The sequence below is a fragment of the Syngnathus leptorhynchus genome, chromosome 16 (assembly GCF_054491065.1).
Source record: "Syngnathus leptorhynchus isolate UIUO chromosome 16, UIUO_Slep, whole genome shotgun sequence".
Classification (NCBI taxonomy): domain Eukaryota; kingdom Metazoa; phylum Chordata; class Actinopteri; order Syngnathiformes; family Syngnathidae; genus Syngnathus; species Syngnathus leptorhynchus.
This window is the reverse complement of record NC_141210.1, coordinates 1,376,271-1,403,039: the sequence shown is the minus strand read 5'-3', so window position 1 is coordinate 1,403,039 and position 26,769 is coordinate 1,376,271. Positions and strand designations below refer to the sequence as shown.

At 44.8% G+C, this 26,769-nt stretch overlaps 3 protein-coding genes and 1 long non-coding RNA gene across 5 annotated transcripts; 2 read left to right on the top strand and 2 right to left on the bottom strand.

The window, feature by feature from the left end:
- Positions 1–1,420: 1,420 nt before the first annotated feature.
- LOC147043869 (GTPase IMAP family member 8) lies at positions 1,421–3,850 on the bottom strand. 2 transcript variants are annotated; one of them, XM_085934333.1, is made up of 6 exons: positions 3,820–3,850; positions 2,635–3,199; positions 2,476–2,573; positions 2,264–2,395; positions 1,604–2,194; positions 1,421–1,494 (listed from the first exon to the last, which is right to left on the bottom strand). In XM_085934333.1, exons 1-6 carry the CDS (start codon positions 3,848–3,850, stop codon positions 1,421–1,423), a joined length of 1,491 nt encoding a protein of 496 aa, XP_085790459.1. The 2 variants fall into 2 exon arrangements, with proteins under 2 accessions (XP_085790459.1, XP_085790460.1); XM_085934334.1 differs by having other exon boundaries at positions 2,635–3,193.
- Positions 3,851–5,008: 1,158 nt separating this feature from the next.
- adsl (adenylosuccinate lyase) lies at positions 5,009–8,793 on the top strand. Its single transcript, XM_085933842.1, has 12 exons — positions 5,009–5,272; positions 6,319–6,522; positions 6,623–6,667; positions 6,790–6,869; positions 6,943–7,114; positions 7,182–7,228; positions 7,499–7,589; positions 7,655–7,724; positions 7,829–7,976; positions 8,097–8,277; positions 8,350–8,526; positions 8,585–8,793. Exons 1-12 carry the CDS (start codon positions 5,129–5,131, stop codon positions 8,669–8,671), a joined length of 1,446 nt encoding a protein of 481 aa, XP_085789968.1. The 5' UTR covers positions 5,009–5,128; the 3' UTR covers positions 8,672–8,793.
- An 11,296-nt stretch (positions 8,794–20,089) lies between these two features.
- Positions 20,090–26,610, top strand: pdgfbb (platelet derived growth factor subunit Bb). Its single transcript, XM_085934920.1, has 8 exons — positions 20,090–20,155; positions 22,935–23,031; positions 23,416–23,472; positions 24,044–24,237; positions 24,332–24,520; positions 24,597–25,317; positions 25,486–25,638; positions 25,702–26,610. The coding sequence occupies exons 1-7, from the start codon at positions 20,090–20,092 to the stop codon at positions 25,617–25,619; spliced, it is 1,458 nt and encodes a 485-aa protein (XP_085791046.1). The 3' UTR covers positions 25,620–25,638; positions 25,702–26,610.
- On the bottom strand, positions 20,677–23,597 carry LOC147043867 (uncharacterized). Its single transcript, XR_015068570.1, has 5 exons — positions 23,526–23,597; positions 22,595–22,695; positions 21,958–22,040; positions 20,926–20,997; positions 20,677–20,809 (listed from the first exon to the last, which is right to left on the bottom strand). It is a non-coding gene; the product is annotated as an uncharacterized LOC147043867 (long non-coding RNA).
- Positions 26,611–26,769: the final 159 nt, after the last annotated feature.

Here is a 26,769-nt window from a genome sequence, read left to right as displayed (position 1 = left end):
TGCTTCACTTCAAAAGCGACACTATAAATATTACGCTGCGGATACAATAAAGCCACAGAGGAACGCTCCCCATTCAAATTGTTAAGTCATGCTTGCGAGTGCTGCAGTAGGCTACATAGTTAGGTCAAGTACAGAGTCACTAAAAGCAAAAAGGTTCTTGTGGTTCTCATTTATGCTTGCAGCTAGAAAAATTACAGGGAGGGAAGGCAGGGCGTCAAGTCAAATCAGAATATTCCTCAAGCAGGTTTCAAATGTGGAGGTTTGCCATCATATCTCAAGGAAGTCATTCATCTGCATGCAGTGTTCTAACATGCTTCAGACAGCTGGATATATATATCTTGTATTGTTTATATCGTTTAGCTGTAGAAAAAAGGTGACTCAGTAGCCCTATTTTCGAGCTCCAGTGATTCATGAGGTTACGTGGTTTCTGTAGCATGCGAAAGCCCTGCAGCACTATCACGCTTTTGATGCTGAGGCACGTAGAGCCCGCTTGAGCTTGGCAACAAAATATTGGAGGGCCAAGCATAGCCAGCCCAAACCCACGCTACCTTTCTTTGTCTCCGGCCCGAGCACGAGAACCATCGCGGAGCAGACAATATTTACGACTCAATTTGTTTAATGGACGAAGGCGATCTACGAGCACAAAAGAATCAAAGTCAATTACCGAGACGGAAAGCGCAGAGACTCGCTCTCCTCCTGGACTTGCTGCAAAGCAGCGTTTCTTGATTTGACGTGACCCGTGTCTGCGGCGTTTCAATCAGCATTACCCAGATTTCACCCTCGAGAAAGCGAGGACCGCCTCAACCCTGACTCACCGAGCAGAAGCGTATCAAATATGAATGAAGTAAGCTTTTTTTTTTTTTTTCTTTAATTACAATTTGAATACGACTCAGAGTTGTCATAAAACGATGCACTTTCATGTGCAAAAAGGCGCCGTGGAGGGAGCGAGCAAACATTGACAAGTGCACTTGCTCCCAACAGATTTCTCATCTATCATCATCTGGCACGGAAAGTGTGACTTAATGCCATGGACCTACACAGTTGACGCTCTTCTCCAAAAGAAAGCGGCAGGAAAAGAAAAAAAAAAACATTCCTGGCTTCTCCAGATAGTGTCATTTTGGACAAATCCCTTCGTGATTAAAACGGATTAGACTTCTGATGTGCCGTCACTCAACTTCAACTGTTTCAACTTGAAATCTTAACGGTGTGTGACCGTACATATATATCCATGGCACATTTCCTCCCGGGAGAGCCAAAGTGATCCTAGTCCAACATCCATCATGTTGTTTTTTTTCTTCCCTCAACCAGAGTGACTCACCATCAATCCCCCTTATTTCCTAAAACATCTCAAATGTCCGAAAAGGTACACGTGGGCCCCGATGAAGAAGAAGAAGAAGAAAGCTCCGAGCGTTCACCTTGATCACTGCAGCTGGCAGCCTCGACAGTCGTCCTCGGGCTCGGTGTTGTCGGATGAGTAAGAGCTCTCCTCGCTCACTGTCAAAAGCCACACAATTCAATTAGACCGTGTCGACGACAAGGCGACGACGCAAGCGTGCCGACGCTTTCGAAAGCCTCGCGTGATTCCATCTTTTGAAAAACTTACGCCATTCCGTCTGCACGGGGAGGAAAGCTTTGTCGCCGTTCTCCCTGATCATCTCTTCGATCCTATCCAAGAGATTGGACACGCTCTTGTCCTTGCCGGGGGTCTTACTGTCCAGGACGTGGTAATAGTTCCCACAGTACTCAAGGAGTCTTTGGAGCTCCCGGCCTCCTCTGAGGATGTGCTCCTCGATGGGGGTTCGGCCCAGCCAGTCCCCGCAGCTGAACAGTACCATGGTGTGGAGGCAGGCGGCGTCGCCGAAAAGAGTCTCGATGTGGGCCAGGAGGGTTCTTCTCTTCCGGGCGGTGAGGGAGGAGACCACGGGGAGAACCAGCAGCAGAGTGTGCGGTCCGGGTCGCAGGAGGGCGGCGCCGCGTTGCGACTCCTGACGGATGCGCTTGGGCGTGCGCCGCACGGAGAACCAGTCCCAGCCCGGGGTGTCCACGATGGTCACCCGGCGACCGGACACCAGCGCCTGCCTTCGGAGACAGAGGTCCGTCTCCTGGCCGGACTCGAAGAAGCGACGGCCCAGGATGGCGTTCCCCACGGAGCTCTTTCCGACACCTTTCCAGCCTAACAACAGCAACCTCAGTTCTGCCGACACAAGGCGGGAAAAAAAGAAGAGGAACAAATATTCGACAGTTACAAAAAGCTCCTCCGTACCTCTGGGAGGACCTCCGATCATCTGCTCTCTCTGCCTAACATGCTCCTCCATCCTCATCCTCTCCTCCTCCAGAGCTCTTCTTGCCTGCTCCTCCTCCAGCAGAATCAGCTCGTTCACCTCAAAGTACCAACCTGAACAAAACGCAAGTCGGCATTCTTCCAACAGTCGTGTATGTATATAGATAGCGGACATATTGCTGATGTCAGCAGACCTTGATTGTCAGTGATCATTTCCTCCACCTTTTCCATCAGCTCAGGCACCTGTGTGTTGTCCTCTGTGTCTTTCCAGCTATTATCAAAAGCATGATACCTGCAACCACAAGTTCTTCATAGGTTCTACTCAACTCTGGAGACTGTTTTGTGTCACGTACCTGCTTCCGCATCTCTCCACCAGCCACTGCAAGGCCTCTCCAGTGTTTGCGATGTGCTCCTCAACGAACACGCCCTTCTGCAACTTGTCCACTCCAGTGAAGAGCACCATGGAGTATCTCCACGTTCCACCCCCCAGCGCCCCGAGCTGCTCCTCGGCGGCTCTCCTCTCCGTGTCGGTGAAAGGCTGCGTGACGGACACCACCAGCAGGATGGCGTGAGGTCCGGGAGGGCACAGGATGGCCCCCATGCAGGGCCCTTCGCTATCCAGGCTGGGCGGAGGTCTCGGCAGGCTCTCCGACTCGGCGGCCGTGTTTCCGTTATCGTCCGCTTCTGTGTCTTCCTCCGCGTCGCTGGGGATGACCCACGAGGGCGTGTCTACCACCGTGACTCGACGGCCGAAGATCTCCGTCTGACCCACGTTGCTGTGAGTAGTCTCCGTCCCGGCGTCGAAAACTTCTTCTCCCAGGATGTTGTTGGCTGAGGAGGTCTTACCAGATTTCGGACCCCCGAGGATCAGCAGCCGGCGTTCAGGAGGGTGACGACCCCTGGCGTCGCCTGCTGAAACTAGGGGACGTCGCTTATCAAGAAATACGCCATCTAGTGGTATTCAAAGGAACCTCACTTGGTAAAGTTCTGTTGTATTTAACACAGTGCTTGTTTATGTTTATGTGTGATTAATTTTAAGTTAATCACAACGAAAGTACATGCTGCTCAGAGATTTGTTTTTATTTTTATGTTTGCTTCCATATCGTTTTCTGTGGCAAAAATCTTGACTCTCCCTCATCTGAGCTCCTTCTTCTCCTTCACTGACTCTAATTTAGTTCTCAGCATGCTGCCTTTTTATCTCTTACATCCCAAAAAGAAATATGGGTCAGAGAAGAAGAAGAGGAACCCCGAACGCTTTCCAGGAAGCACATCATATACGCAATCGTGATTTCTTTTTTTTCCAAACCAAAAGTTACAAACAGTGAAAATGATACACATTGTCAACGGCTCTGATATAAACAGGAAGCCTTCATTGATACGGGGAGCCATCCAGCTCCTAAGTGCTGCTGAGCACAAGGACTAAAGCAACAGTTTCTCAAGGATTGACGCTGTCGAGAATTTCCAACCTACCTAAATCTGATCATGGAATGAAAAGCTCTGAGCTGGAAGTGTGCGACAAAGGATAAAAACACACTTACCAGTGTCAGAGGCAGAGGACACAGCAGCCATCTTGTGTGTAGAACCTCTGGCTTCCTCCTCCTCAGCCCCCCTCCTCCGTCTCCTTCTCGCCTCCACCGTGGATGCCTCTTGTCGCCTCTTTTTAGAGAGAGCACCGAGCGGCCGTGGATCCTAAGCAGGGTGCAGAAAGCTGGCGGCTCAAGCGCTCTTCTTCTCTGCCCCTCATTCTACTGCAGCGCTAGTCCTCTGTGGTCTTCCATTCACTCCCCACTTTTTGGGGGAATCTTTTTAAGCCCAATCTTTTGCGCCATTCCTTCTGTTTCTTATCCCACATCTCAGCACCCTCAACGTCTCATCTGAGTGGACAGAGCAACCTCCGTGTACCCGAGGTGTCCATCCTTGCAGCGGCAATGTCAGAATGTTTCAGCACATTTCAAGCAAAAGAGAACTCTGTTGCTCGGCAGCAGCGGCAGCATCTGTGGATGCAGACTGCGGTTAGGAGGACAGATAGAAAGATGGATAGACAGAGTAGGAGAGAGAGAGAGAGAGAGAGAGGAAGGGGGCGGGGGCTTTACAAGATATTCAAGAGGCGAGAAGAGAACACCTTATTTACAGCTGAATGTATCCTGCAGCTGCTGCACCAAGCTTGCACAACTGTTTATAGGACGCCCGCAGACACAGATGACGTACGCCGCATGAACAAATTCGAACGCTCATGTCAAATGCATGCACAGCCACGTTACATAATACACACACACACACACTCAGCAAACAATTAGCGACACAAAACACTGTCCCTTGGCGTGCATTATTTCTCATGGATGAATCGGGGTTAGAATGTATTTACAATGAAGGGAACAGATCAAATCCCCAGTAATGTGCTTAAGTAATCATTTACAGGTTAAAACTTTTGCTGTGACGTCAGATAGGGTTTGCGTACATTATTTATCCTTGTATTTTTGAAATATGCTATAAGGCATTTGTGATTGTTTTCAGAAAACGAAGAGAAAAACCAAAACATTTAACAAATGACTGCATGTGCTTCGATCACCTTGATGACTGATAATCTAACCATGCATAAAGAAAAAAAAATGTTTTTTTGCACATAGGTATTTTTCGTTTCTTGATTTTAAGAGCGTATGTAAGTTTTGAAATCCTCCACAACACTCTGCCGTATGTGGTTACAAGTGTCATAAACCGCGTGCCGTACGGCGGCATACAGTGTCGTAAAAACGCCTGCAGCTCGTGCAAAAAGGCTCAAGTCGGCGTCTTGGTTAGCGTCTTGTCAGTGTCAAACATTTGGAGTGAGCACAAGCCCAGTTGACAATCATGGCAGGAGCTGACGATTTCATGAAGTACCGTTCTCCACTGGTTTCAAGATATGCAAGCAAGGAAATGGCTTACAACTTCAGTGATAGGAAGAAGTTCACAACGTGGAGAAAGCTGTGGATCTACCTCGCCAAGGCTGAAAAGGTTTGGCATTATGTCGCTGTGCAATCTGACAATTTACCTTTGCTATAAATGCATCTGCTATTTACTAATGTATCGACCTTCACGAAGGGAGATCAAGTTCCTTGCTCTAAAAATAGTTTAAAGGAACCCCACACCGTCTGCTTCTATCACTCTCCATACAGTGTCCCTTTTACATTGGATATGTGCACGTCTATATTTCTGAAAGGTTAATTAAAAAAACGAATTCAAAAGTATGTGCTTGTTCTATACCATACGGACACTGTAATTTTAATTGAATTGTTTCAAAATAAATCATGATGTTGAAATACACGTGACTAACACTCGCGTGCATTAGCAGATGTTCAAATCTTAGCCACAATATGATCCGATTATTCATTGTCTATTCTGCCTATTATAATCATCATAATAATTGAGCCAACTGTTGCTGATATTATTTCATCCTTGAGTGAACGTCCATCGCTGTATTAAAAGTACTGTCAAAGTGATTGTCAGCTTGAACATGATGTTAAGTGGTGGCAGCCCCAAGCTCACATGCATCTCCTCACATGACTCTTCTACTCCATATTGACACTTTCAGACATTCTTCTTGAGTCAACGTAGCTTGTGTCGGTAACAGGAGCCTGCTCCACTAATGGTGCCTCAACAGAGCTCAACTTTGTTGACCTATTTGAGATTAATGTCGTTTGCGCGCTCTGCGGGGACCCGGAAACATACTGACCTTTAACAAGCCAGGCCTCGGAAGTAGTCAATTATTTTAAGGTCGGTGCCGAGTAGCCCAGTTAATTAATCACATGACTGCTGTAATTGAACCCCCCCCCAAAAAAAAGCCCCAATCTAATCATGATATTAAATCACGTTACAAAGGCATCACATGCAAAGACGGAGCAGATGATCAAATCAATAGCAGAGACCTTCTTTTGTAATTGGAACCACATTGTCTGCAGATTGGCATTCAAAGACATTTCCTTGATCAAGGATCTGGAAATTAAAATTCATGTTGACATGGAGAACTGCTGATCTCATCTTCCCTTCTATCTCCTCCTCAGGCTTTGGGTCTGCCCATCACGGACGAGCAGATTGTGGAGATGGAGAGCCACGCGGAGGACATCGACTTCGTCATGGCGGCCGAGGAGGAGCGTAAACTTAGGCATGATGTGATGGCTCACGTGCACACCTTTGCTCACTGCTGCCCCGCCGCGGCGCCCATCATCCACCTGGGAGCCACCTCATGCTACGTTGGAGACAATACCGTAATGAGCACAAAAATTGCATGCCTATTTCGGGTATCTGGACTTAAGCGTAAAGGTGAGCTCCAGCATGCACCTGATTTTTTTTGCTCTTCCTCCTCAGGATCTGATTATGCTGCGCGATGGCTTCGACATTCTCTTACCCAAGGTGAGGCTCAGCTGTTTTGCCGCAAGGGTGCACCCATCCAATTAAATCAGCACAATTAGTCATTTGGAAATGATGGCTCTCAAATTCATGTTTTTTTTTTGTTTTTGTTTTTTATTTGACAGTTGGCAAGAGTCATTGACAGATTGTCGAACTTTGCAGAGAAGTATTCGGACCTCCCTACGCTTGGCTTCACCCACTACCAGTAAGTTCTTTTTTTTTTTTTTTTCTTTTTTCACTGCATGCAGTTTTCTTGTCCAAATCTTTCGTGTCCGCAGGCCGGCCCAGTTGACCACAGTAGGAAAGCGGGCCTGCCTGTGGCTGCAGGACTTGACCATGGACATGCGAAACCTGCAGCGAGCCCGCCATGACCTGCGTTTCCGCGGGGTCAAGGGCACCACTGGCACACAGGCCAGCTTCCTGCAACTCTTTCAGGGCGACCACGACAAGGTCAAACAATTCCCGACACATTTGTATCAAAGACATCTGGTCATGTGAGTCATTTATGATCCATTAGGTGGAAGAGCTTGACAGGTTGGTGACTGAGATGGCCGGTTTCAAAAGGTAAATTGTGGATCTGTACTCTACGTATTTGTGCTCCTAGATTGTCTGCCCTCTAGAGGCAAGAGAGTGAAGTGCACCCGAGTGTCTCAATATTTTGGTATATATATATGTGAATGGCAAAATAATTGCTGCACACCTGCATGTGCACTTCCAACACACTGATAGTAATATGACAATAGTAACATGACACAACACAGAGAAAGACTCAAGCATTTGTGGAGTTGACATGTTGAAGCAGTGAAACTTTTTTTTTTTACTTGTACGACACAGCGCCTACCTTGTGACTGGACAGACGTACAGCCGTAAAGTGGACATCGACTCTCTATCCAGCCTTGCCAGTTTAGGAGCTACTGTTCATAAGGTAGGGAAATGCCTCCCTCTAGTGGTGAAGATGCGCAATGTGAGATGTGCTATACTTTTCCACAGATTTGTACTGACATCCGCCTACTAGCCAATTTGAAGGAGATTGAGGAGCCTTTTGAGAAAGAACAGATTGGTACAGACACTCACTAATGCGTTTCATGTATTTGGAGAAAAAGGCAAGATTTATTTGCAACATATCACCTCTGTCCCTTCTCTCTCTCTCGGATCCCCGTGCAGGTTCGAGCGCCATGCCGTACAAGAGGAACCCCATGCGTGCCGAGCGTTGCTGTAGCCTTGCCCGCCATTTGCTGGCGCTGATGGCTGACCCACTGCAGACGGCCTCAGTGCAGTGGCTGGAGCGGACGCTGGACGATAGCGCCAACAGGTCAGCCATCTTTAATGACCGAGAGTAGGAAAAGCGTTACGGTCGCTGACTGATGACGTAATAAACACGCTCCTAAATTCCTTCAATTTATGCAGCCCACTTTCCTCTTTCCTCCTATAGGAGGATCTCCCTGCCGGAGTCTTTCCTCACTGCTGACATCATCCTCAGCACTCTGCAGAACATCACAGAGGGCCTGGTGGTCTACCCCAAAGTCATCGAAAGACACATCCGCCACGAGTTGCCCTTCATGGCCACCGAGAACATCATCATGGCCATGGTGAAGGCAGGAGGCAACCGACAGGTACGACTCCTCGAATCGTGGGTCGATCGTCATCGTAGTTATGGAGAAGAATTGTTCTTGCCGCCGTCTCAGGACTGCCATGAGAAGATCCGCGTTCTGTCTCAAGAGGCGGCAGCCGTGGTCAAACAGGAGGGAGGGGATAATGACCTGCTGTCTCGAGTGCAGGCTGACCCCTACTTTGCTCCCATTTTGGGGCAACTTGATGCCATACTGGACCCCAAGACCTTTATCGGACGTGCTCCCCAACAGGTAAACGAGAACTTTCATGATGTGAACGGCTTCTTTTATTTACGTTATACTCTTACAGGTCTCCCGATTCCTGTCTGAAGAAGTGCGCCCTCTACTGGAACCTTACAACTCCAAAATGGATGTCAAGATTGAACTTGAGCTCTAACACGTCAAGCACATTTGACATCATGCAAACTTGAAGAAAAAGATCTTGGTTCATTTCTCTACAATGGTTTGAAATTTCAATCTTTTAAAGTTAAAATGCCAATAAAGTAAACAAACGAGTAATATGCCTCCTTGTCGTGTGTCAGATTTATGAAACAAAGCCCAAATATTTTGATTCCTTTTTGCATTGATTTACTTTTTTTACATATTTTATAGTTTAAGTCCTGGATGGGGGTGAGAAAAAAAATGCAAATACTTTCCTCCAAAATGAGTATTTGGACATTTCAACTAACTAAGACACTCGTGTGGGAACAAAAGTTGAAGGGAATGTGTTGTCATGGATACCATGCGCCTGTGAAGAGTGCCTCAGCTGCACTTCACCTGCAAATGTCATTATTGGATGTTCAAGTGCGACCTCACAGTTCCCAATGCCATCGGCCATGTCGCTTACTATTTATTTGTCTCCAAAACTTTTTCCATTCCTAATAAAGTCATTTTTGTTTCTCTCCCCATTAGGTTCCACTCTTGATCCAGTAAACCGAGGGAGAGGTGTCTGACAACATCAGGTTAGCATTTTCTATTTTCTTCAATATATATTGACTTTGAATACACTTCAGAGTACATGACACAGTATGTTAAAAACGACTGAATGAAATGGAAAGAGCAATAATGCACGTGATGCACACGGTGGCACTATTTAACTATTAGTCACAAGTAGTTTTTTTTTTATTAACCCTTGAAATGCAATCCATTTCAATGAAATAACATATCTGAGCTAGTATTAGAAGCAGTAACAAAAAGTAACGGAGCCATTTTATATTCCAAACAAAGCCCTTGAATTCTTCAGATATATTTTCTGGAATATGAAATAATGCCACGATTAGTGCATAGTCAAAGAATAGCAGGAAATGTCTGCCCTTGGTCTTCCTCCCCCTCCATCTGTCAGCTGGCTAGACAATAGATGAAGGGGAACAGCAGAGGAAAAAGGTTTCCTTCCAACGTAATGAGAACGACTACCTACATTATCTACATCATACAAATACAGGCCCGATTGGTCATTGATTTTCCCCAGAGGTTTTCTTAAAAGAATACAACAATAAGATAGTATTGATAAATTCTATACTTACCGACCAGTAGGGGCGCTGTGAAGTACTTTCCCTGAAGACTATATTTAGTAGGGGAGAAAAGCCAGCTCCCACAGTTATAATTGAATCAAGCTCTCTGTTTATATTGACACTGCAACCAAATGATATTTGTATACTTCTTTTATTGTTGCATTTTTTAAAATTCACCCGGGGCTTCCACAGAGGCCCGGCTTAAAAAGAATACTTGGCCCCCAGTGTACGTAGCGCTCTTTCCTGACAGCATTCTTTCACATACTCCGTGCTGTGGGGGGGGGGGGGGAGTCTGGAAATTTCTCAAGAACCTTCTGTTGCCCGTATTCTGCCTACTAGCTTGTTCAGGGCATCAGATTTAACTTGGTTCGTTTCATATAATTCCAAAGCAACCAGATGGATTTGTTTCAAGACGTTTCCATCTTGGCTGTTGAAATGACAAAATGTTCTTAAATTACACAGGAATTCAGAGGGAGTCCGCTGTTGCTCAAACACCCCCCCTCCCCAACCCTGCTGTTTTCATTATTAACAATAAAAGGCCTCGGATAAAGTAAAGAAAACTCATAAAATGGTCTTGGAGGCCCTTGATGTATGTAAATGTCAGCAAAAGGTCTGGCTCCTTCATTGTAATGGCGGAGAACATGTTTTATGTGACGCCCGCCTTGTTGCTTTTGACTCGGAGCTCCTTCTCTAATCTCTCCTCGCACCTGCTCGGGCTCAGAAACATAAGCAAGGTTCCTATCAAGCCACGGAGGACTTGCTTCCATGTCCACTTTTGCAGAGCAATCCGTTACGCTGCTACCTGTCACGTCTTATCATCACAGAGCCAAATCCTGCACATTCCACCTGGAAAGTCCACTTTATCTGCAAAGAAGCTGCCTCTGCCAAATGTTCGAGGCTTACAGAGGATGACGAGGTCAGAGTTTGGCCGAGGAGGAGGAGAATAGAGACTGGATTGTCCACAAGTGAAGGCATTAGTTTGGAAAGACAGATAGAGAGGCCTATAGAAGTAGCTGACATATGAAGCAAGATGATGATGATGATGGACAGGATGAAGAGTGGGCACCGGGCAGCCGTGATGTCACCCGACGACGGCGGTGGCGGCTTTGCCCTTTTGCTGAAAAATGCCAAGCGCAGCGCATTCCAGCTCGCCACACAAAGGCCCACCCTCGTCTGGAGCGCTCCGGCTCAATCAGACAAGGGATAATTATATCATTAGGCGCAGACAGGGACCCTCAGATATTATGTTATGTTATCAGACAATGAAAGGAGTCTGGGCTTTTTGAGGCGTGCACGTGTGGGGCTCCCTCTGTGGCTTACAGATGACTAACGGCTATAAATTGACCTTTTAGCCTTTGGTGATAAAAGCTCGGATTGTTGTAGCGTGTGTGTTGCGTGCGTGCAGGAGAAGGTGGGGGCTTTTGCTACTCCGATGACCAGGCAGTAAGAAATAAATGGGCAAAGGCTCCTTTATGTAATGGAAGAAAAACGGAGGACTCGGGCCAGGCCCCTGCAGAACACCTGGAAAGGAAATGTCTTATAAAGTCACTGTGCTGATTGTTTTCATCATTTTATGAAGTTGAGTTTTGTCCTTATTTTTAAAATAAAATCTCTATTTTTCAATGAGGGTTTATGATCAAAATAATTTGAAAACAAAAAATAAGAACATTTCATTTTTAAAATGATAAAAAAAAAATCTCTATTTCTCAATGAACATAAACTAATCAGCAATACATTCTATTCCTATTTTAGCTGCAAACATCTGCTTTTGAAGACAATAGGTGCATAAAGGCCCATTTCAAGTAACCGTCCCTCCACTGGTCCATTGTGTTTGCTAATTGTGTTTGAAGGCTAAAGGATGATTAGAAAAAAAAAAAAAAAAAACTTGTGCAATTATGTGAGCTTTCATGGAAAACACGACATTGTCTGGGTGACCCCAAACCTTTGAACAATAGTGTAGGTAGGATGACCAAACAGTCTGAGCGGGCCGGATTGAAGTTCCCACACGAGAACGGAGAGCCAGCGACCCTCCCGGATTGGCTAGCGCCCAACTTGCATGGTGCCCTCGGCTTTGGGTGTGTGTCCATGGCAGAATAGACCATTGTTGATCACGTAAAAAAAAGGAGAGCCAGGGCTAGAGGAGGTGCTGAGAGACTGGAGCTGAGCCACTGGACAATAAAGTCTGCTTTCCCCTCCCACTCCAAAGTCATCATCTCTCCAGCTATTATTTTGTTTTTGTTGCAGCCTGCAGGCCATCTCTCATCCAAATACAAACCAAAGAGTCTAGTTGCAGATTAGCCGCAAATCTCCGGCTACCAAATTATATTTGGATATTAGACCTTGCTTTGAGATGGTGAGAAATGTCTGCCCAAATAAGAATAGCTGTCACTACCAATGATTCCCATTTATAATCATGCTGTTTTTAGAAACTGGTGACATGTTCTCAAATGGAGCGACCCCCCCCCTAGAGGTTTGGATTGCTTGGAGCCTTTTCAGAAAGAGAAAATAGTTGGCACAGTTGAGCTTTACTAGCATGGAACATCATTGAAAATAAACTAAAGCTGCTTTTTGAAGTCATGCCATCTTTTTATCGAGGATCTGGAAATGTTCAGTAAGCGAATGAAGATGGATGCTGCGAAAGATTTGATAAGATACCTCTGCTTCACGGACTTTGTTTGTGATGTCATCGTTTGAGTCAAAATGGAACGATTCCTCTGGGCCACTTGACGTTAAAGAAGTCCCCCCTCTTGTCCTCTCCAAGCTGTCCTGCATTTCCATATTTCATTGGTATTTCCGCATGTCTCCCACAGATGCAAAATAAAGGTTATAACGTGGAACAATAATAACTGGGGGGGGGAACCGAACGAGAGGCTGGAGAGGCTTGTTGACCTTTCCGAGCTAAACTGGTCCCGGCTTGTGTCTGTGCACTGCTGAGCCCATTGTCTTCTCAGACCTTATCATTGTGTTGCAGTTTCCTCTCCCCGCCGGGTGTGCGTGTTGCGTATGACTTGAAGTGTCCTGTCCTCCTGCTCCACGTTATGAAGATGAATTGAAGTCCAAGCTTCATTATGTACGTACGGCAGGTGCCATTCTTCTCACGGTAAATGTAGAATTATTATTATTTTTTTTTTCCTCTAGCCATATCTCCTGTAACCGGCGTAGGCGAAACACGTCCTGTGATGTCACCGTCAGCTTTTGTTCTTCCCAGACAATACGCCCACACCGCTGGGATTCCCCTGCCCCGGCAACAGGGGGAGCTCTTGTGTTCCGATGGTATGCGCACCGTGACTCATCGCCTCCTTTTCTCCCACGCATCACACACACACACACACATTGAAAATGTCTTCCTGTCTACCCAAGCGTTACAGCGGCGACACACAGATACAATGCATCAGTAAAGAATCGGAACAATGAGGACATGAGCTCCATGTACCACGTCGGGGTGGACCGTTGTCCCGGGCAACTCGTACGGCAATCTGACCTCGGCGCCGTCACACGTGCTCCTTATTGAATCAATGGCCGTATTGATGCTCATGGAGAGAGTGAGACAACACAGGGAAATGAGAATATGTGTGTGTGTTGTAATGCTGAGTGTGCATGCTGTATTTACAGACATTTTGGAGGATGCTCATGTTCACTGATGCTGACATCCTGACAGTGGGTGAGGAGGATAAACGTTGCTTTCCGTACCACAACTCGGATCCTCTGCTGATGTAGGAACGGATAAGGGAATGGGCCACAACAAACTACCTTTGGTCATCAAAGCTATCCTACCATTGTTCCTCCGTGCACAGGAAGAAAGCTTTGTTGTGTTATTGTTGGATGAGGGAGTGTGCGTGTGTGTGTGTGTGTGTGTATTTGTGAAATATGCATAATGTGTTATGTAGATTGTAGTATGCGTGGTGACAGGAAGCCTCGGATTTCTGTACCTGAGTCAGAGCGGAAGAGAAGCTTGCCGTGCAGGAAAACACCTGGGAGCTGAGCGAGAACAAACAAACCCAGAGGAGGGAAGAGGAAGAAGGAGCAGGAGGAGAGGAGAGGAGAGGCAGGATGGGGAGGGAGGGAGGGAGAGCAGCTGCTGTTCAAGCCTTCGCCAGAGTCCAGGAAAAAGGCCGAGGAAGAGAAAGTTCCGGTTTATACGTCAGTGCGAGCATCATTGCGAGTGATTCGAGTGGATTTGAATCACATCTGCTGCGTCTTGCTGGCGAGCCATCACTAACGGATATTCATTGCTACTGTCGCAAACGTATATTGTCATTTATTTATGGACCTTTTATGGGTTTTTACATCAGCCCTTTAGGCAATGGATATTTCAATGCTAACGGTGGCGCAACACATGTTGCACAGATTATAGGAATACTCACAGTGGAGCTTTTTTTTTGTTGCTATCTTTGCTTCGTTGCTTATGTGTAATGTCCACATAAAAAGATTCATTCTCCGATATGTATAAAATGTCATTATTTGGTTTAGAGCAACAATGATGCTATTGTTGGCGAGAAGCAACACCCAAAAACATTTTTGCAAGACAACCCTGTCAAGTATTTGACGGCGACCCCTCCCAAGGAAAGTGGCTGTGTTGTCCAGACGTCATATCCACTCAGCTGCCATGCGGCCTTCCCACTCTGTCTGAGCGCATGGCATTGTTTTGGGACACAATTTTCATTGTATGCGCTGTAGGAGGGGGAAATCGCTGCCACAGTAGACGCCAAGCAGGCTCGCACTCGGCGACCTTCATCAGAAGTGGCATCTTTATTGCCTGCCTGCAATTCTCACTCAGCCCAATTGTGCCCTCTGGGAGGTAAAAGTTGGATTTCCCCCTTTCCACCCTCGCAACACCTTCTGCTCTCGTTTCGTCTCCTCCCACGACTAAACCATTCAATCATTTGATTGTGTAAATAGTAAAAGCAAAATGTTCCTTACTATACATGCAAAAACATGTTTTAATGACATTTTAATACAAAAAAAAAAAGACCAAGTTCTCGCTCTTGTGTTTAATAAGCAGATCAAACTATTTAAGGTATTTTGGGATCCGGTTTGTTTCCGTGTCACGGCAAAACTGTTTGGACAAGTCTGATCACTTTGATTACGTGCTGGAATAAAATGACTTGAGATGTTGAATGTTTATTTGCGACTTTGCATTTTCAGGTTAAAGGTGCGTATTTATACACAAGCGTGTTTGTGCAGAGCTGGGGGGAAATGCAGGTGTGCACGTCGCCTTTGCTTAGAAAAGCCTTCCAAGAATTCTGCAAGGAGGACTTTGACATCTTGTAATTTATGACACGAGGAGGCGTTTCAACTTTAAACTCACAGCTGCACAGCCCAGCGCCAAAGAAAAAGCTCAAGGCAATCCCATTAATTACTTCTCAAGTAGCATTTTATGCTCAATCTCATTTGAACACACCCGACAATGTCTTTGGGGACACAAAACGGTGTCCTGCTGTAACTCTTTACCGATAAGCATAAAAAAAAAAGGGAAAGCAACTCAGCTCAAATAAAAGCAACCTTTGCTTGACACGACACTTTGGAAAGTTACGTATAGTATCCCGTTGATCCCCCGGCAGCAAATACAAATAAAGTGCAGGAATAAATAGAGCAGCTATAGAAAAGAAGACTTCAACATGCAATGAGCCAAAATAACCCGCTTAGCCACACTGGCTCCATGAAGCAGCAATCAAAGCCCAATCCTAAATTTAGTTGACTTAGTTTGTGCAAACCACCTTTCCGACAATTTACAGCAGCTCGCTCTTCTGATACTAAACTGAGATCAGACGTCCTATTCAAGCACATTTTCATGCCTGCCCACGTGTCCGGCTTAATCCAACAACTCCAGAGTTCTCTTGTAATTTCTCAAAATCTCTCCATCCATCCACATTTTCCATCGCCTGGACGGAATGAGTCACGAAATGTACGTGCATCCTGAATTTTGAGAGGAATTCCAGATGATGGGGCATCAGGAAGCAAGCTTGTAAACAGGAATATCGGGGAGGAGACCGAAACATGTCGAACGTTTATAAATACACCTGCGCCTCTGTTTGACTCTCCAAGCTTTGTGCTTTACTGGCTTTTCTTTCCCAGCATGCACATGGTGTCCATTTTTTTTGCCACAATGGTCCCAAAGCTCGGTCTTAGTGTGCAAAATAGATTGACAGTATATTTTTGAATCAAGCAGCTCACGGCAGTGAAAACATTTCTCCATATTTGACCTTTCTTAACAAGTCGGGGCACACAAGTAAGAACAAACATCGAGACATGTGCACACTTGAATGACTTTGTAAATTCCTCAGCGCTATCATTTATTAGCACCATTTGATGAGAATGGCGTATACATTAAGAGCTATTGACTTTGAACGCTTCCACGGAGCTTTTCATTTGTGCTTCTGAGTCAAAAGATTCAAGACCTTGTAAAAGCCAAGATTTAAAAAAAAAAAAAATGTTGGTGAATGTGGCCTTTGGGTCCGTGCTTCTGAGAAGGTCTTGAAGGCCTTCAATCCACGTTACTGATTTTTCCATACTTAGCGCCACTCAACATTCCTTTCTATTTTTATTTTTTTTTTTTTTTACATGAGCCTTTCCTATTGTAATTCTTCTATTGACATCTCTTTGAACACCTCAACGTTGCATTCTCTCCGTCTTTCGTTCCTTTTGTGAATGTCGCTCTCGAGAAAGCATTCCAGCGATTCCTCGCTGTCAGTCTCTCACGCTCTTATTTGGATTCATCTGTGAGTTGATGTTGATAACTCCTTCTCTGTCACATGGCCCGCTCATTTTTACTTCACTGGAATTTTTTATCGGACAAAAAAGAATCCAGATAGAAAAGTCTCCTACCTAGGAACCCACACACACTGGCAAGCCTTTGTACAGTAGAACTACAGTAGATTCCTGTTTTTCTTCTCTAACATCTGAAAGTCCACTATGTCAAATTAACCACCCAATCCTCTCTGCCGTCAACGGAAAAAGGCACCAAATCAAATGGCACCATTGTTCAATTGAAGATTGGTTCACAGTACCGTGACCTTCTCCGGATCTTCTGAAAAGCTCTTAAATATTTGGGCCACTGCTGTCATTTCTCACTCCCTTGCTAAGCATAGAGGGTCCCTCTGTCCATGGGTAAAATGATTGTCAGCTTGGGACAGTGTGTGTGTTAGCCAATATGCAAGGGAAAGGGAGGGGAGGGGGGGGGGTTGATCTTCGTGTGCACTTCCATTCATTCTTTGTCCGAACACACGCATGTACAGTCCATAGTGTACATGGAACAGTGCATGAACAAACCACACTGTTAGAAATATATATAAAAAAAAAAGGGAAGTCAAATTGTGTCCATTAAGCAAGTTCATAACCGAGTACCGATACTTTTTTGGAAGCATAAAAATGTCCAAACATTTCATAGTGCAGCTAGTTGAAATGAACTCAATTTGACTTGATAAGAGCAGATGAAGCAAAGTGAAATGTTACTGGCGACTCCAATCGCCTTACTTTGTTTTTTTTGGGATGTTGAAGGTCAAGACTTGAGACTTCCTTATGACTTGCACATATGTGCCTTACTCCCACCTTTGGTATTTTCTAAGGTTGCCTCACAGCCCTGAGAAAAAAAGAAAAAAAAAAGGCCCTGGGACACAGATATCAAACTCAAGGCCCGGGGGCCAGATACGGCCCGCCACGTCATTTTATGTGGCCCGCGATGACAAATTGTGCATCAAATTTGTGTGTCATTACTAGAATTACAAATTGTCTTGACTTTTAATATCTTTTATATTTTTATATATTTGACCAGTTTTTACTCGTCTGATTTGAAAACGAGTTATTTGTCAGTTTGTTTTGTAGCTTTGACTGTATATAATAGAATGGCCCTCCGAAAGAAGCTACGATCACAATGCGGCCCGTGGAAAAAAAAAAAGGGTTTGACACCCCTGGTTGAAATCTAGGCTTAGGGTTTCAAACTAGAGTTAGGGTTTCAAAGTTGGGCCTAGGATGACATTTGACTTACTGGTACATTGTGTTAAAACTAAATGATGGTTTGTATGTTGTTGCTATCACTTTGCTAGTGGCCTTGTAGAGCTCCTGTATGGCTGGGTGTAAATTTAGCACTATAGCTCATAGCGTTTCCTCCATTGGCCCGTTAGACAAACAATGGCATCCGAGTATTTGACGCTGTGCTGTTCACCAAAAGTCTCTGAAGGCAAACTTCTACTTTGCCTCCATGAGACTCTTTTATTTTGGGGCCTGGCTGGCTGGCTGGCTGGCGGGGGCTGATTTTCACTTGTTAGCATCATTGTTTGAAAAATGTTCCCTAAACATTAAGGAGCATTAAAAGGTCGTGACTCTTAGAATAACTCTTGTGATATTTACAGGCACCCTTATGTTCCTGATAGCTTGGCTGCTTGTTCTGAGGTAATCAGAGGAGTCAGTATCCAGCAATAGAACTTTTTTTTTTTTTTTTTTTTTATGTAACAGACTAAAAGATTTGACAAAAGTTTCGATGTAAGGCACTTTCTCCGGGCCTTTCCACATGCGTGTTAGGTTAATTGACTGAGATAGGCTGCAGTTCACCCATGACCCTCAACAGGATAAGCGCTAGAAAATGGATGGGCGGATTCTCTCAAATCTTGCCAAGCATTGAGATGCTAATCAGTGTCCAAAAAAAAAAAAAGCCACAGCAGCAAGTGGTGTGTTAACAATGGCAAGCTCCAAAGAGCTTAGCATGCATATTAGCGGTGCTTTTGCAGAACACTGAAGACTATAAATTGATAGATGTCAAATGTTTAGTCATCAAGGGCGATTTGGAAGGAAGCCTTTCAGTGAATTATGACTAAAAATCCCATCATCTCATCGAAAGTAATACGTTCAGCTCGAATTTGACAGGCCGAGTGTCTCGGGGGAGAAAGTTAAGAACGTAGGAATTCCCCAAGTCCAATTTGAACCTTTGAAATGGAATTTTATAGCTAAGTTCAATCATTTTCCTCAACCTCCGGCTATGATTGAACATGACTGAGCCTCCCCGTGACATTTTTAGTTTCCGAGATCCTATTTCCTCTGGCTTGGTGGCAACTTATAATATGCATTTCACATTCAATGAAGAAGAGTGATCTATTTTCCAAATGAATATGCATAAATAAACCTGTATAGTGTTTCTATTTGTAGTATGTGCACAGCAGGTGCTTTCTTTTTTATATGACATACAGAAGAGAGCAGTCATTATGGAGAGTCAACATCTCTGCCTCAGTTATGACATTTTGCATGAATCATTTCAGACATTGGCTTTTAGGGAGAAATTTGAATGTAACTGAAGTTCACCAAAAAAAAAAAAAAAAATGGAAAGTGAAAAAATAGCACGTATAGGATGTGCTTGTAAATGACCGGTGACACTTTCTGACCAGACTGTTTTGGTACAGTTCCCTTACACTTTGTTTTTTTGGGGGGGGCTTTGGAGGATGGGCGTAAATGGAGAAGAAAAAAAAAATCCTGGAAAATATCCAGAAGTCAATTATATGGTCTGGCACCTGAAAAGGGGGAGGGGGGGGGGGGTTGCCCCTGCAGCCCCACCTCTAGGCCTGCCACTGGTAGGAAGGACAAGTAAAATATGATCATGACATACCTGCAAATCGAATCGGATGTGCTAATGGTGATCATTGTTCATATTGCAGACAGACAGAAAAGCCATTCAAGTGTGTTTCTTCTGCAGATGATGAGCAGCCATTCCTGAGGCAGGGGGCGGGCGGGCCATCGGGCGGGCCATCGGGCGAGTGTTGAGCGGACCAACAGCAGAGTCTTGGAAGTATGCTGTAGCCCTCACACCGCCCGCCACCTCTCCTGCTGGCTGCCTCAGGCTTCTGCACATTTACAAACTTCTCGGGAAGCACAACCAGGACCCGAAAGGACACCGGACCTTTTGCTGGATTACGGTTCAAGATTTTTTTTTTTTTGAATGTCTATTCAAATTTGTAGCTACTTTTGAATCTTTTAATCACGGTGGATTGTTGTGTCGTTTGGAACTTTTTCGGACTGACGCCGGCGCGCATCAATCTGGTGCACAGAGCAAGGTGATCGTCGATACGGATTAAGGGAAAGATTTTGAGAGCAAAAGCGTTTTTGCACCTCATCTTCAGCTTTTGGATAGCTGACATCACCGCGAGAAGAAATCTCGGTGCGCGCTCGGGAAAGAGAGAGAGAGAGAGCGAGAACCAGTGTCCCCTCCGCCCGGAGAGCAAGTGCACCCGCCGCGCGCACCCTGCCGGCCGAGGACTGCGGGCCTCCGGAGCCTCCATAAATGCTCTGCCCGTCGCAGAGGCTCCAGGCTGGCCAGCAAGATGAGCTCCACCGTGCAGCTGCTGCTCGCGTTACTGGCGACGTGCGTGCGATTTGGCGCGGCCGAGGTGAGTGCGCAACCTAGTTGGATCAACTTTTACGCCGGACACCTCATTAGGTACACTTGCACCACGACGGGCGATAAGAAATAATTGCTCAACTTGATATGAGGTCAATTTGCATAGAAAACGATTCGACAAGTCTACATTTAGTCAAGCTATAAACGTTATTCCTCCATGGACACTATTTTAGTGTTCTTTCAGCACGATATCATTTTTTACATCCAGGCTATTTTTTTTTCTAGGGCACCTGCATGCTTGACAATAAAAGTCTGGCAAAAAAAAAAAGGGGGTGGTCAGACTAACTATTATTCCTACCATTAGAATGACTGCCTAGGGCCAGGCACGTGCATCTTCCTCATCCTCATGTGGGTGAGAAACTCTTAAGGTGCCTTGAATGCACCACATGGTGCGTTTAGATGTAGCAGCTCCAGATGTGTCATAAATCACTGAGTTGTATTACACACATTGTAACTTCATTATAAAGAGAACATATGTTTGGATTGCAGCCAAGAAAGGAGTCCAAATGGCTTCAAATAGGCTACTTTAAACAATAGTAAACAATTCCACTTATCCCAGATAGTTACTTTGGACTAGTTTGCAATTGTCATGTGATACTACAATACGCAGAAAAACATGAAGGATGTTGAATCATGCTAAGACCTGTAAAAAAAAATAAGACAGGATGCATTTGTGTCACGTGCACAGGAAGGCAAAACATATTTGAGTAGAATACTTGTTGATGCGACTTTCGGCTTGTCCCATCAGGGTTCACTCACTTGATTTGGTTGGCACAGTTTCTACGCCGGATGTCTTTCCGGGCATGGGATGGCGGGTGGCTGGGAATCAAACTGGCAGCAAAGGAATGAAAAGTAATCCCATCAGTGAATTAACCTTTGCATGTCATTTAAGAACAATCAAAGATGAAAAGGCTTCTGTGCTCTAAAGATGACTTGAAGCTAGCATGTGAGAACAAATGGCTCATTTCCTCTCAAGAGTGCCTGACGTAAAGGTGAAACACATCATAGTCATATATGATGGATGGATGGATGGATGGATGACTTGACATCAATTGCTCCTTTTGATGGTTTCTGGAGGCAGAACATTTGAAGAAAAAAGCAGGCTCATGGGTGAAAGTTAAAAAATGACTTTGATGTATACAAGTGGGAATTCCCAGAGTTTGGACGAAGGCATATATACGCAAACTTCAAACATTCCAATTATCCTACAAATGGCTTGGAGCAACACACAGTGCTGTGTGCTTGGGAGTGTTTGAATGGGGGAATTTGTTTCTGAACCTTCCATTTCTTTCAATGAGCGACCACCAAAGGGGGGGGGGGGGGATAAACTTATTCACTCAGTCGCCAAAATGTTCAAAACACCTGCATGTGATCCAATTAAAAAGACTTGAGGCAATACAGTTCTACATTATATTTGCTATTGCAGGCAGTCAAATATTTAAAAAAAATATTTTTAATGTTTTGTAGAACCCCTGAAATATCCTTGGCCACCCCAATGCCTCCCCTAAAGAAAAAAATCCTAGCGCCGCCAGTGCATCTAAGTTAGTTTGGACTGACAACAAGAAGTGGGGGAGTAATAAAAATCCAAAACATATTAGAATGTTTGCCTCACTGTTTGGAGGTTCTGGGTTCAAATCTCAACTGTCACTCATCCAGTTCTAATTTCTGTGAGCATTTGTGAAAAATGCCACGGCACACTTTTGCTTAGCAAGCTTCCTCGCTCCCTCCCTCCCTCCCTCCCTCCCTAATTATATACGATTAGATGTTTCTGCTCCTCCCCTGCAGACGTACCTGGCATTCCTCAATACAACCACTCGACAGTGACATATTTCAATTTCAAATATGTCACAGGCTGGAAAATTCTGGCATAATTGCTGAAAAAGAGTGTATAAAAACAGAAGAAATTATTCAAATGAATCAAATTAAAACTTCAAGTCACATCGGTCAAAATTGTGCCCCGCAATTCCTTTGCCTCATTTGATGTATAATCAGTAGCACAACTTTTCTAGGTTTGTTTCGAGATCCATTTGTAAACCTTGACAGAAGGCAGGCAGGGCTGTGAAAAAAGGCTCAAGTCCTATAATTAACATCAAACACAATTATCCAAGCGAGCAGGTTGGCTCTGCTGGCGAGGAAAGGAAATAATGATGACTCCTCTGGGGCATCTGCAGCACTACAACAGAGATGCCAGCGGAATTACAGCAGGCTTGGACTCTCTGAAAAGGGGGCAAGCAACAATGCAGGAAACGCCGTCGCTCAAAATACCCGCTCGTGCATGGATGGCCGGCTTTGGCTTAAAGAACTTCATGAAATTCTCCACTTTTCAGATGTTCTATTTTCCATCAATAAGTGCAACATGACTTCATTCATGACGTCTAAAGCACTTTCGAGTAACATGAAGCTCATCCTCATGAGCAAGTGTCCCGACCTCACGTCTGATCCTTGTCCATTCTTTTCTTCATCTCCTTTTTGACATGCCTCCCTTCTCTCTTCCCCCACTTCCTGGCTCCTTCCTGGCTCCTTTGACCCCTAAATGTTAGCAGATGAGAAGACACAACGCCAATAGTCATTCAGCCAGCTCTTAGTGACCATTGTGTGTCTGCTTTGGTTAATACCCCAACCCCAGCCCCCCCCCCCCCCCTCGCCCAATAATGACTCGGGGGGTTAAACCTACACTCAGATCCTGATTACAATGTGGCGTTTTTGCTCACATTTAGTTAAATCGTGACTAAACAAGGATGAATCCAATTTGATTTGATGTCATTCAGGGGGATCCACTTCCTGCGGCCCTGGTGGAGCTGGTTAGAAATAGTCCCATCTCCTCCATCGACGACCTCCAGCTGCTTCTGCTGACTGATTCCGTAGGTAAAGACCTTGCTTGTTTGAATTTAACTGGTCCCGCAAACATCCGAGTATTTATTTTTAGTATTTAGACCTACTGCTAATGAAAATGTCGTGGGAAAAATGTTGGGCGTATTTTGATTTCACCGGAAAAACAAACAATCCTCGATGAATGCAAACCCCTCGGTAGTAGTAAACATATATTATATTTCAAATCGGCAAATTCTGCAACAGTTTTATTTCTTTTCTTCTCTTATCAAGCAAAAGAGGGAAACACATCAAGTGATGCTTCTATTAGTGTGCCAATTAGCCAAACTAGCTTGTATTTTTAGGACGCGTTTGTGGTCAATTATTGAGGGGGGTGTTTGCATTAATCACAGCCTCTATGTGTTTACTGCTTTGTCTCAGATGAGGAGGAGCTAAACTCGGCAGCAAATGGAGGTCACAGACTACCAAGGAGCCTGGGTAAGCCCCCCTTCCCCGTTTTTAAACATGTCACGTGTGAAAGATTGGCTTACCAAGGGAATATATTACACCCAAAGACCTTTCTCATATCCAAACCTGTCAAAAAGAAGACAAGAAAATACATGTCAAATTATGTATGGAAGTGCACGTCACGATACTGTGGCTCCGACTGCTGGCATGGAAGATTCCTGATTTTCTTGGTGAATGAAGATGTACTTCATCTTCATGAGGTTGTCTCTCCGGGTCTTGGTGACATGCTGAAAATCATTCCCATGAACCTTTTTTTGGGGGGGTGAGGGGGAATCGATAATAAAGCAGATGTCTCTAGTGGTCGCTATAAATGGACAACAGTTGGAGTACCCTGAAAGATTCCCATCCAGCACCAAAAGACAAATGGTCTTGCATTAAAACATCATGATCATGTTTATGACTTCAGGTTTTATTTTTCCTATGATGTCTTTTTCTGTCTTCTTTTGTTGCCTTAGGTCTGCTGCAACTGATTTCAAATAAAATAATAATCGTGACTGACTGGAATGAAATCATACTCCCAATTTGTCTTTGCCTCCTCCAGTTGCTCAGCCAGCCCAGCAGGCCGTGTGTAAAGTTCGCACGGAGGTGGTGGAGGTCACCAGGGCAATGTTGGACCGAAGCAACGCTAACTTCCTGCTATGGCCGCCATGTGTGGAGGTGCAGCGCTGCTCCGGTTGCTGTAACACCAAAAGCCTTCAGTGCGTCCCTGTTGTCACACACACCAGATACCTGCAGGCAAGCCACCACACAACCACACAAAGAAAAAAAAAAAAAAAACAACCCAACCCACAAAACGACAAGTAAGCTTAAATCGTCTCAACTTGTGTAGGTCATGAAGATCGAATACATCAATAAAAGACCCACGTACGCTAAAGCCGTGGTGTCGGTGATGGACCACGTGGAATGCCGATGTCAGCCCGCTCCGCGACAGCCGGCGCTGAAGAGAAAGTCTTCTCGCCGGCATCACGGCCACAAGGAGCACCATCGCAACCAGACGCTCAGCCATGGACGTGGACAGGTAGGTTGAAAAAAAAAAAACAAAAAAAACAATACACCATGGAGTACTCACAATATCATCGAATTTGACCATCAAGGTGAAGGTGCATAGCAAGGATGAGCTCCATCAGTGGGATGAGCTGAAGCAGAATCAGGGTTCCCTCCTGGTGGACCTTCTGGAGCAACACTGGAGCTCCAGAGGAGACACGTTCAGGCAGCGCGCTGAAGGCTACAGCCTGGCTGGAGCTGAAACATCTCCACCCGAAGAGGAGGTTCTCATTGGCTCGCACTGGACACGTAACTCCACTGGCTTACTTGAGACTAAAACCCAAGTGGAGAGCAAAGAAAGGAATGTAGAAGGAAACAAGACTTCAGTGGATCATGTTGGCATGAATAAAACATTACAAGATGGTCAGGGGCTCATCAGTCCCGGGGGAATTGTTATCGAGGGACCAACGGGCAGGGATGAGGGTACAGAAGAAATATTTTCCTTTCCCAAGCCTGTCACTCCAAAACCTCAAGCCAAATGGAATCCAATTGAGGAAGCCATTGACAGGTTTGGAAATAGGTTCAGACCCACCAAAGAACCCAACCCGGACCCTCGGAGAGGCAACAAGACTCCAGAGGAGGTGAAAATGATGCAGATTGCCGAGACAAAGTTAGAGGAGGAGAGGAAAGAGCTGCTCCTGCTACACAAGAAGTTGGACCATGAGAAGGAGATGCTAAAACAGCAGCAAAAGAAACGAGAGGAGGAGCAGCACCTCCAACGTGGTAGACATCGTTTGATGCAAACAACCACCACGACCACAACCTCGCCAGGTACGACACACTTGATCTACATCAAGTTTTTGCTCTTAACTTTTTCAGTCGTGGCGCCATCTAGTGTTTGATAGTGAAATTGCACTTTTTTCTCTCCAAATGTTTGCATTTATGGGTTTTGTTTAAAAATACATTATAAGTGACCTTTTTTTTTTTTTTGTCCCGCAGAGACAACGACCACAGCCAGCAAACAGAGACCCTCAGCTCCAGCGGGGCCCAGACCTCCAGGACATCCGAGAAGAAGGATGAGGAAGAATCGAAAAAGGATAAGCAAGGCAGCCATGAGAGCAATGCTGATGTAAAGCTTTAAAACAATTCTCGGTGAGTCTACAGAATCCTCCTGACTTTGAGAACATGACTAATGATGTCTTCTGACATTTCCAGGAGCACAAGATGAGCTTGGAGTATGGATAATGCAGGTCTTACTAAAAGTATTCAACTTACTCCTCAGAGACTCTACGTACTGTTTGAAGAAGCCATAACTACACCTGGATGGAGGGAAAAAGTGGAGAGTTTCCAGCAAAAGTTGGAAATGGCATCCAAAGACTTGCCAAATATTTCCTGCCTTTGAGCTGAACAGTGGAAACCAGTGCAACTTCTCTACACGGATTCTTGTTTTGAGAAGACAAGAAAGAAATTGCACTTCGAAATATTGCCGTTGAATGAAAAGGTCGCTTTCTGAAAGACTGTTTTTTTTTTTTTTTTTGGAGTTGACTTCATGTTTAATTACAAAGGAAACCAGCAAAGACTTCTTTCTCGATGATATTTAATTCCATCTAACCCATTGCAAACACTGGAGACGAGCAGATGTGGTCGGCATGACAAATCAAAACAAAGGTGTGCAAAGGGCTTTTCTGCTTCCTTCATTCTTATTTATTTATCTAGCTATCTATCTATCTCAACTACTACTAAGGGTTAACCTTCTTCACCAGTATTGAAAACAAAACAGTATGTAACAGTGTCGTGCAAGTCACAGTTTTATTTGGATGACTTTTTCAAGTTTTACATAAGGTCAAACCTTGTATTGTCATGTCAAGTGTGTGCTGCTTTGTATGATTCAAAGAAACGTCCCTCCTTCACATTCCTTGAGGAAAAAATCAAATCTCTGTTGTTATTCTGTGTTTAAATATCCGTAATCAGAAACTTAAATTATTGAAACGCGTGTCAACTTAACAATTGTTACTGATTGTGTCTCTTTTATTATGATTTTTGAGGAAAAAAAACTAATGATATTTTCTTATGGTAAAAAAAAAAAAAAAAAAATGTGTACGTGTTGTTTTGTTTCTTCATTGCGTGTCTATTTCCACTTCACACGAGCGTCAGTGTTTCCTCACGAATCGGAATTTTCTTTACAGTAGTCAATGCTATATTAAAAGTGAGTAAACCATATAGGATTGCGCAATAAATGTACACATGAGGTGGATGTGTTCCTTCTCACTAACCACAAGCGTA

Excerpts from the sequence above, each read along its gene's own strand:
- pdgfbb (XM_085934920.1), top strand. The coding sequence starts at position 20,090 with ATGAGCTCCACCGTGCAGCTGCTGCTCGCGTTACTGGCGACGTGCGTG. Across the intron at positions 23,032-23,415 it reads TCTGCTGACTGATTCCGTAG|ATGAGGAGGAGCTAAACTCG; the intron begins GTAAAGACCTTG and ends GCTTTGTCTCAG. Across the intron at positions 23,473-24,043 it reads CAGACTACCAAGGAGCCTGG|TTGCTCAGCCAGCCCAGCAG; the intron begins GTAAGCCCCCCT and ends TGCCTCCTCCAG.
- LOC147043869 (XM_085934333.1), bottom strand. The coding sequence starts at position 3,850 with ATGGCTGCTGTGTCCTCTGCCTCTGACACTG. Across the intron at positions 3,200-3,819 it reads GTCCTCTGCCTCTGACACTG|TTTCAGCAGGCGACGCCAGG; the intron begins GTAAGTGTGTTT and ends GACGTCCCCTAG. Across the intron at positions 2,396-2,475 it reads AATGATCACTGACAATCAAG|GTTGGTACTTTGAGGTGAAC; the intron begins GTCTGCTGACAT and ends CGTTTTGTTCAG.
- adsl (XM_085933842.1), top strand. The coding sequence starts at position 5,129 with ATGGCAGGAGCTGACGATTTCATGAAGTACCGTTCTCCACTGGTTTCA. Across the intron at positions 6,668-6,789 it reads TCGACATTCTCTTACCCAAG|TTGGCAAGAGTCATTGACAG; the intron begins GTGAGGCTCAGC and ends TTTATTTGACAG. Across the intron at positions 7,115-7,181 it reads TTCAGGGCGACCACGACAAG|GTGGAAGAGCTTGACAGGTT; the intron begins GTCAAACAATTC and ends ATGATCCATTAG.